The 9,546-nt window shown below is 56.9% G+C and overlaps 1 protein-coding gene across 9 annotated transcripts in view; it reads right to left on the bottom strand.

The window, feature by feature from the left end:
* Positions 1 to 511: 511 nt before the first annotated feature.
* Positions 512 to 9,546, bottom strand: part of ARAP1 (ArfGAP with RhoGAP domain, ankyrin repeat and PH domain 1) — a 29,304-nt gene continuing 20,269 nt past the window's right edge. For 5 of the 9 annotated variants that reach the window (XR_008429306.1, XR_008429309.1, XR_008429308.1 and 2 more), the window contains 14 exons: positions 9,266 to 9,429; positions 8,750 to 8,962; positions 7,726 to 7,831; positions 7,360 to 7,507; positions 7,077 to 7,160; positions 6,850 to 6,918; positions 6,572 to 6,689; positions 5,591 to 5,704; positions 5,043 to 5,185; positions 3,608 to 3,690; positions 3,078 to 3,128; positions 2,642 to 2,705; positions 1,330 to 2,460; positions 512 to 1,148 (listed from right to left, as the gene is read on the bottom strand). Coding sequence is in view for 3 of the 9 variants with exons in the window: in XM_053935178.1 (XP_053791153.1) it covers positions 1,350 to 1,367; positions 2,305 to 2,460; positions 2,642 to 2,705; positions 3,078 to 3,128; positions 3,608 to 3,690; positions 5,043 to 5,185; positions 5,591 to 5,704; positions 6,572 to 6,689; positions 6,850 to 6,918; positions 7,077 to 7,160; positions 7,360 to 7,507; positions 7,726 to 7,831; positions 8,750 to 8,962; positions 9,266 to 9,429 (1,531 nt within the window). In the remaining 6 variants the exon portion in view is untranslated. The remainder of the gene's footprint in view (positions 1,149 to 1,329; positions 2,461 to 2,641; positions 2,706 to 3,077; positions 3,129 to 3,607; positions 3,691 to 5,042; positions 5,186 to 5,590; positions 5,705 to 6,571; positions 6,690 to 6,849; positions 6,919 to 7,076; positions 7,161 to 7,359; positions 7,508 to 7,725; positions 7,832 to 8,749; positions 8,963 to 9,265; positions 9,430 to 9,546) is intronic. The other 4 variants (XM_053935178.1, XM_053935180.1, XR_008429307.1 and 1 more) reach the window with 3 other exon arrangements.

Genomic DNA, 9,546 nt, shown 5'->3' with positions numbered 1-9,546 from the left:
AAAGGGTTTCCATGACAAGTTCTAAGGTCACAAGCACTGGCAGGCAGCAGCAGCACACAGATCAGCCATGGGCTGTGAGAAGGAGTTCCTATGGCTGCCACGATACAAAGAGACAGCTCCCAACCTCTGGCTTTGAAATGCCCATTGTGCCTCACACTGCAAGGGTCAAAGCCCTGAAACACACCTGCACACTTTTCTTGGTAGCTCCCACCCACTCCTGGTGATCTACAGTGGCAGTCCAGCACAGACACCAACTCTGGCACTGGCACAGCATTCTGGCTACACTGGCAAGGCTCAGCAATCACAGCAGAGAACTGTTGGACTGGGGTGCCACTGCTCTGTCCCCAAAAGGGCAGCTCACTGCCTTCTCCATGGCACCCATTCTCTGGCAACCACCCAGAAGGTGCATCCCTTCACTTCCAGGTTGCAGGACTGTCCCCCTGCACTTCCAGGTTGCCAGCTCTTGGTGTCCCCTGCCCTTTGTGGCTAGCAGAGACCTGAACACTCCCACTTCATTTCTTAAGACCTTTAATATCGTCAAGAGGCGGCAGTGGGACACAGGGGCTGCTCCTGCCATCTCCATCCTGATGGATGGAGGACAGAGACTGGGGCACCCCCTTCCCAGTGTTGGGTGAATACTGAGGCTCTTGTCATCCTGCCTTACCCAGCATAAAGGGGACCAGGAGTGATGGGAGGATAATGATGGAGGTGCCTCAGGCCAGGCATGCATCCCATGAGAAGGGCTAGTGTGGCATCCCAAGGAAGGGCAGCTCTCACCTGCCTTATCATTTTAGAGGAGAAAGACAAAAATAGGGCATGGAAGAGGAAACATAAAAGCCCTCAACTGCAGCTCCTAGCTAGGCTCTGCTTCTCCTCCCAGAGCTGGGAAAAGAAGTGGTGGCCAAAGGCTGCTGGGGCACAGAGTCGGGGGGCTGACATCCTGTGGGCTGTCTGGCAATGGCTCCCAAGCCCAGCTCTTCTGGGGTGGGGAAGTGGCCTCACTGCCATGTCCCCTCCTGGCTGCCTGTAGTCCCCACAGTGGAAGGTGAGAGGGCCCAGTGGAGGCTCTGGAGGCAACAGGACCCTGGCAGGTGCCGGAGTGCAGGGCTGGCACAAGACCCCGAGGGCTGCCCCACTTGGAGATGAACCTGTGGCACAAGTGGAGAGCAAAGTGTCAGCAAAGGGGACAGAGCAGGCACTTCCAACCCCTTTTCACCTCTGGGGACACATGCCATGTCCCCAAGCCAGGATGGCAATAGGACAGAGAGAGCTGTTGGCTCCCACTGTCATCAGATCAGGACAGGGTGTGCAGGCAGGGGGAAAACTCACCGGCATGTCAGTTTTCCAGCTCAGACGTTCCGCAGAAGCTGGGGACAAAGGGCAGACAGATCACCTTTCATCCTCAGCCTCCTCCTCCTCCATGTCTGCGCATCACTGGCAGCATGGCACCCAGGGGGACACAGGGAAAATGCCCAGCAAGAGAAACCATGGTTGCCCCAGGGTCACTGCAGTCCCAAACCTCTTCCCATGCTGGTCCCGTGGTGGGAGACACTCACCCACTGTCCCCTGGGAGCCCTGGTGTGCTGGTCCCCTGTACTAGACCACAGCACCACAAGCACACTGTGAAGCATAGCCCACAGCAAAGCCCCTAGAGGCTTCCCCACTGCCCTCTGTTATAAACCTGAGCCTGTGCAGGCATTCCAGGGCAGCAAAGATGCTGCTCTCTATGCTTGGGGCATCCCTGAGCACTCACTGGGTGATGCCCAACTCATGCTGGTGGGGAATTTCCCTGGCACAGCCCTGTCCCCCGTTTATAACAACAACAAGAGCCCAAGTGATTGGTAGTGAGAGGCAGTGGGAAAATTTCTGTCCCACCACCAGCCCCGTGGTTGGGCAAGAGTCCAGCACCAGCACCCGTATGGTTGAGGGACACTCGATGGGTGACAGCCCTCAGGCAGGACAGCTGCTGCAGACAGACAAGACAGCAGGATGGGGAGGTGATCTGTGACCAGGACAGAAAACCCAACCATGTTAGAGGAAAAATCAGGACCATGGCAGCATCCCCTCTTTTTGCATCACATGATTTGGGATCCCCTGGACCCAGAAGACTCCACCAACCCACAAAGGATCAGCTAGCTCCCTCAGATCCACCACTGGAGATGATGCAGTACATAAGTAATGGGAGCAGGAATGGGAGCCAGGATATCCCCCACCCAGGTTTGAAGAGCAGGACCTGCCCATCATGTGATGCAGGGGGGATGCAGCCCTGCGTGGAGGGCCATCCAGTGCCCCCAGATCACTCACAGTTAGGGGGTCAGTAGCAAAAGCAGCCACACTGTTCCGCATCTCGCTCTCATTGCCCCGCAGCGGGATGAGGGAGATGTTACCCAACCTGGCATCCTGCTGCGGCCGCACCACCCGCATCTTGGGACACTCCGAGGGCCACAGGGCACCCCCATTCTGCAGACAGAGGGGACGGTGATGGAGACAGGAGACTCATCCACACCAGGACCTCTCTTTTGCCCTGGTGGTGGTGTTTAGGGATGCTTGGATACTCCAAAGGGTTTCTACTGGCCAAGCATCCTTCTGGGACTGTCCCCCATGGGGTGTGCAGGGAGTGATCATCCAGCCCACTCCTTACCTGCACCTGAAGGAAGGTGGCAAACCACTCCCGCAGATCGGCCTGGGTGTCACAGCACAGGTACCTGTGGAAACAGTGTCAGCAGACAGAGGAAGTAGGGTGTGCCCTCTGCCCACTCCAGGGACACCTGCCTGCTTCAGAGACCTCAGCTGCTGCTCTGCATGAGACCCCAGGGAACTGAAGGGGACAGCCACAGGCCTCAGGGGGAACCTGTATGGGGCCATGAGTGCTCAGCCAGGCTGTCTCCACACATATAATACCCCTGCCAATGTCAGGAGGGTTCAACTGGATGATCTTCAAGGTCATTTCACACCCAAATAGTTTCATGATTTCTATGATTCCCCAACTCTCCCTGCCATGGCAAAGGCTCCACAGAGCTGTCATGTGTCTGTCTGTCCCAGGGAGAAGTTTAGTATCCCGTGTCGCCTTCCCTCACCATTGCTGCTTCTCGTGCTTCTCGTTTTCGTAGAATACTGTAAAACCCCAGCTGGAAGAGAGGAGTGAAAACATGAATCCAAACAGCCCACGAAGCTGTCCTCTGCTGGCCAAGTACCTTGGCAAACTCCTTTCATCCCTGCCAACCCCCAATCCCTGCAAACCCCCCACTGTCCCTGCAACTGCCCACTCCAGCCCCACAAACCCTCCCCCAGTTCTGCAAATCCCCTCAGCCCCACAAACACCCCCGGGGACAGTGCCAGGAACAGGGCTCGGGAGAAAGACAGGGCAGGGACAGCGCCGAATACAGGCTGTGGACAGGGCTGGGGACAGTGCTGGGGACAGCCCAATCCCTGCTGGTGCGATCGGGCTGCAAAAGCTGCTACAGGGCTGCCCTGACACCTGGTGGCAGGAGGCCTGGCCAGCAGGGGACGGGTCTAGCAGTCAAAACTGTTCCTGTCCTTTTCCCTGTCTCCATCTCCACTCCTATCCTCATCTTTCGGCACCACAGGCCATCCCTTTGCTGCTCACCACGTCGGGGGTCGAAGCTTCTTTTTAACACCCAGGTAGACCTTCAGGTTTCGGATAGGCCACTCCTTTTCTGGCTTGTGACTCTGGGGGAACAGGGAACCGACACTGGGTTGGTGGCTGCCAGACCTATCCCCACCCACCACAGTCCCCACCGTTGCTGGGATAGGGTCCACCCCCCAGCAAGGAGGAAAGGCTGTAGTGATGTGGTGACAGGGAGGAGGGTGGAGCCCAGCATGGAGCAGAGCATGTGTATGTCACCCATGACATGGGCCACAGGTAGCAGGAAAGGGACAGGTGGCCTGTGCCCTCTAGACAGTGCCAGTTGCTTTCTGAGCTGGGACCAGCACTTGCACATTGTGACAGGGTCTCGAGAGCCTGGCACTAGACATTCCCCATGGGATCCCACCTCATAGCCCTCCTCAGCATCATGGCCACAGCCATGGCAGTGGTGGACCCGGACCCACTCTGCCCAGAGCACATTCCTAAACTTCCCACTGCCATCGTGGGATGTTTGGAAGGTCCACCGCATGAGGACCCTTCCAGTGCTGGCTTTGCCTTGCCATGACCCAGAAGCACGTGCCACACTGGGGACCCTCCATCCATGTTCACATGCAAGCAGTGTTGACTTACAAGAGCCCGATCCAATGCCTGCAGGATGGGGAAGCAGCTCAGCCCATCCCTATCCTCTCTAGTCCCTTCCCCAGACCCAGCTCTGGCTGCCTGGAGTGAAGGACAGCAGGACCCACAAGCCAGAAGGGCCAAATGGGGAGAGCTGGTAGCACCAGGGACAGTTCCAGTGATAGGCACATGTGTGCTGCAGGATTGGATTTGAGACTGACCCTGGACTGGATCTGAGGTCAACCCTGGGCACTTGTAAGGGCAGAGGGCATGGGAGCCCCTGCACCCCATCTAAGTCCCCCATTCCCCTCCCTAGTCACGCTCTCCAAGGGGGGGCTCCGCTGCCTCAGGCTCTGTTCAACAGAGGAGAAGGGGTAACGCAGAGGTGGGGGACCCCTCCCTGCAGTTCCCCTGTGCCCACAGGCAGAGCATAGGGATAGAGTGGTAATGTGCTAGGGTGCAGTGTCACATCAGGGCAACCAGGAACTGGGGGGCAGGGAGTGGCTGTCAGTATGTCAACATGTCCCCCCTCAGCCCTGGCACTGACCAGGAGCTCCGGGATCTGCTCCAGGTCTGGGTGACAGCACTTCAGGGGCCAGCTCTGGCACTGCCGGTGGCTGCCTGCACTGCCGGAGCGATGTCAGCCCACATGGGTCCCGTGTCCTCAAGGAATCCCCACAAAGTCACAGTGTGGCAGGGCAAGGCAGGGTAGGGCAGGGTGGGGAAGGGCCAGAAAAGGGCTAGGGAAGGAAAGGCAAGGGAAGGAGATGGGGAAGGAGAAGTGGAAGGAGAAGGGGAAGGAGAAGGCAGGGCTCACCCGCACTTCTTTGTAGAGGCGCAGCCAGGAGTGGTCGAGGATGAAGTAGCGATCATGGAAGCCAGTGCTCAGCCCAAGCCCCAGCAGGTTCCTCTCCTCCCGGAATTTCATCATGCCATGCTTGCAGTCACCCACTCTGCTAGCTGGAAGCACATGCCTGAGTGGCTCCGGCTCCCCAGGGGCATCAGGCCCCCCAAGGAGGGCACAGCCAGACCCTCACGCCCTGTAACAGCAGCCCTCCAGCTGCTGCAGAGTCCTGGCATTGCCCCTCAACTCCCAGGTCGGGCAGGGCAGGCAGGACCAGCTTCCTACTGCTCTGGGCATAGCATTTGGCCATGACACCGTATCAGGGGACTCCAAGTCATATGCCAACTGAGCTGGTGCCTACTTGGATCCCATACCATTCTCTTCCCCATTCCCAACCCTTTCTCCACCCCCTCCCCTCCACTCTGCATCCCCATCAGTGTTCAATCCTCATCCCATCCCATCCCCTCCCATCCCCTTCCCTTCCTTCTCTCCCTGCCCAGACCATGGCCCCTGCCTCTCACCAAGGTAGATGAGCATGTTCTCCATGGACATCTGCTTCTTCACCACCAAGTAACTCTCTGTTCCCAGGCAGTGCAGGATGGGCAGAACTTTCTCCGAGTAATGCAAGGGCCGCTCTGTAAGTCAGGGGACAGGCAGGTCTCAGAAAGCGCACCCAGGGCCAGCTCCCATCCAGAGAGTGTCACACTTGTGTCCTGAGGGTCTGACATGGTCTTGCCACTAAACTATGTCCCCAAGTGCCACACCTACAGGTCTTGTCAATTTCTCCAGGGACATTCCACCATTGCCCGGGGCAGCCTGTGCCAAGGCTGGCTGACAAGTCTTTAGTTGAAGGAATTTTCTCAAATATCCAGCCTAAACGTCCCCTGGCATAATTTGAGGCCATTTCCTCTTGCCTTGTCACTTGTTACCTAGAAAAGACTGACCCCTACCCACTGGCAGCAGGAGCTCAAGGCACCAGAAGGTAGGAACAGGCTCTCATCCCATTTCTGTTGATCTCTCCCTTGCTGCTGCCTATGGCCAACATATGGCTGCTCACTTTGGTGGCCGGAGAACCTGGACACCTCCCCCAATCAAAGCTTCAAAGGCACTTGAACTCCTAAGGATACAGACAGATGCCCTGGCCCAAACTTCAGCCCATCTACAGTACCTGGCCATGTGCAAGCTGGATAAGGTAAGCAACTGTCCTCCCCTGAGCACCCGGAGCCCATCCCAGATTGCTCCATGGTGCAATCACAAGGGGAGATTTTTCATACCCATTCCTATATCCATTCCCATCTCCATCTGCATCTCTATACCTATACCAATCCTTAGTATCCATCATCTGCATCACCATGTCCATCATCTTTTCCATCCTCATCCCCACTTCATTTCCATCTCTAAATTCATCCCCATCTGCATGCCCATCTCCACCTCTAACATCATTCCCACCTCCATCTCCATCTCTCTCGTCCTCCTCACCACCCTCATGCCCCTGTACCAACCTGCCTCTTCCTTCTCATTCACTTCGAAGCAGCTCCAGTAGTCCTTCTCCTTCATGACAATTTTTCGCCGGTCCAGGATCTCAAAGGTGAGCTCCTCAGCCGTCATCGTGGCTGGGATCTGAGAGGGAGGGGGCAAGTCTCCATCAGTCAGTGCCCAGGCCCCTTGATCCTCACACCACAGATGTCCAGCTCAGTGTGAGTCCCCATGCCACCACAGAAGCTTGGGCATACAACGAGGGGACCTCTGTCCCCACTTCACCCTCTGCCCAACCACTCACCTTGACATGCTGCTCTGTCTCTGTCTTCTTCTCCTCCAGGTAGACAGTACAGATGAAGTCCCCAGCTTGCTGGAGGGCAACAGTAAAGTGCTTCAACCTGCAGCTTCCCATGTGTGGGTGAAATCCCCCCCACCAGTGTGGACATCCCTTGCCCAAGGCATGTCCAAGAGATGCTACAGTAGACACTGAGAGCCCCAGGAGAAAATGTCCCCATGTCCAGGACCCACCTGTGTTCCACTGGATGATGCCTCCCGCATCTTCATGATGGCTGTGATTTCATCCTGCTGCTTCTTCATCTCTTGGTCATTGACCTACCAGAGAAGAGAAGCCATGAGGGCTGATCAGACCATTCTGGCTCCAGGCTTCTGGTTTCCAAGGTTTGAAAATACATGGTCCTCTCTCCCCTTGTCTCCACAGCAAGATGTCTACAGAGCAAACCTGACTTCCTCTTCCTTCCACCTCTCTATTCCCTGTGAATGTCTGCACACTGGGACCCGGGGGTGAACCTACATTAAAAATCTCCACATAGTGACTGATGAGGTCCTCCACCACACGTCCTGCCTTGTAGTCCTTCCCATCCGTCTGGAAGAGTGTGGGCCCAAAGACAATTGCCAGGTTGTGTGTGTTCATCTGGTTCTCCCCAGAGAAGCACTGGACCCTGTGGGAAACTCTGTCAAGATTCCTGCCCCAGAGCCCTCCCTACACCCCTCCCTTCAACCCCCATGCAGGATATGATACTTGGCATCAGGCACAGCTTGACCCCAAACTCCTTTCCCTGCTGGCGACATGAGTGAAAGGATAAGGGCTCTCCCACACCCCAGAGCCAACAAGGACCCCACAGTGGAGAGGTTCATGCCCAACGGGTCGATGCCATACCGGAAGAGGTGATTGATGAGTGCCTTCAGTGTGGCCCGGTTCACTGGAGGGAGGGCAGCCAAAAGCTGCCGATACTCGCCAACCTTTGCCTCCTCGTCCTCCAGCGCTGCCAGAGGGAGAGAATGAACATGGAGGAGCACAAAGTGGAGATTAAGGTTCAGGGCCACACCATCCCCTCTACACACTCCACTTCCCCTCTCCTGTCCCAACATGGGGATGGAGCACCCCAAATCCATGAGGCCAGAGAACATCCCAGGTCTGCAGAGCCAGAGCATGCCAGAGCTGAAGCATCCCAGAATCATGGGACCAGAGTAACCCAGCATCATGGGGTTGAAACACTCCAGTTCCATGTGGCCAGACTGTCCCAGCTCCATGGGGGTGGAACACCCTAGCTAAATGGGGAAGGAGCATCTCAGCTCCATGGGGCTGGAACCTGCCAGTTCCAAGGTGCCAGAGCATCCTAGGCCTGGAGAATCCCAGGTCCATGGGGTGATAGCACACCTGCTTTATGGAGCTGAATCATCCCAGACCTGTGAGGCCAGGGCACCCTGGCTCCATGGAGCCACAGCATCCCAGCTCTGCAGGGCTAGATCACTCCAGATTCATGGGAACAGAGTATCTCAGCACAATGGGACTGGAGCATCCCAGCTCCACAGAGCTGGAGCATCACAGACTGGAGCATCTCAGCTCTCTGAAGCTAGAGCAACCCAGCCCCATGGGGCTGTAGCTTGTGTCTGTTTTTCTACTGGATGCATCTATTCCAAGTATCCAGTGAGCAGATCCAGAAGGGAAGGAGGATCTGGCTGTCTCCCCTGGCTCAGCCCCACCCTTGCCAGAGCATGAGTCTGTACAGGGGCAGCATAAACACACTCCACTCCCCACCCACCACTTGAGACTCCAGCACAGGGGAACATGTGGAGTCCAGACATATTTCTCCAACCCATGAAGGGGACAAATCGGCTGCACAGAACCGGGTAGCCCACGCCCCTCCTCCTGCCACCTCCAAGCAGCCCCCAGGGCTCACCCGTTGCCCACAGCCAGTCTGGAGCCCACTGCCGAGTAAAGAGCCCATCCCCAAGGTCACGGAAGAAGCGTTTGAGGGTGTTGGCAACATCATCCACCTGGTGCTCGCCCTCTTTCAGGCAGACGCAGCGTGCATCCCGCTGCAGCACCTCTAGAAGGCTGGTGGTCTTGGAGTTCTGCCCACTCTTGCGGTAGATTCCCTCAGACGTCAGCCCTGTGATGGAGCCAGTGGGAATGAGACCCCCTCTGCAGGACACAGACCCCACTCCCAGCCCACCAGCTCCCCATCAAACACTGCCAGGTGCCACAGAGTATCCCATCCCACAGGTGTTCCTGTGACTGGAAACAAAGCCCTGCTAGAGATGGAGCCCTCCCACAGAGCTGGAGCAGATGTTCAGGGAGGGAGGGAACCATGTATCACATACACGTAGGGTTCTCAGCCTGCCACACCACACCAGTGGATTGACCTGAATGCCACGCTCTGGTCCCTGCCAGCATCCCAGGACTTGACCCATACCGCACTGAGTGATGTAGTCAATGCAGCGGTCCACCAGCAGTGGGACATCCAACTCTGTCAGCTGCTGCTCCGACAAGGTGTCTCCCGAGCTGCTTGCAGCCTTCTGGATGGCATGGACCCAGCCCAGGAAATCTAGCTTCCGCTCCCCTTGGATGTACAGCGTCCTGCCAGCATGCCTAGGCTCAGCAGGGGGCTACGTGTTCCCCCCAGACCCCACTGCATGTCTGCAACCCCCAGGAAGGCTGGTCCTGGGGGCCTGCAGGTGATCCCAACTCAATTTT

The sequence above is a fragment of the Vidua chalybeata genome, chromosome 2 (genome assembly GCF_026979565.1).
Source record: "Vidua chalybeata isolate OUT-0048 chromosome 2, bVidCha1 merged haplotype, whole genome shotgun sequence".
Classification (NCBI taxonomy): domain Eukaryota; kingdom Metazoa; phylum Chordata; class Aves; order Passeriformes; family Viduidae; genus Vidua; species Vidua chalybeata.
This window is presented reverse-complemented; position numbering and strand designations above follow the sequence as displayed.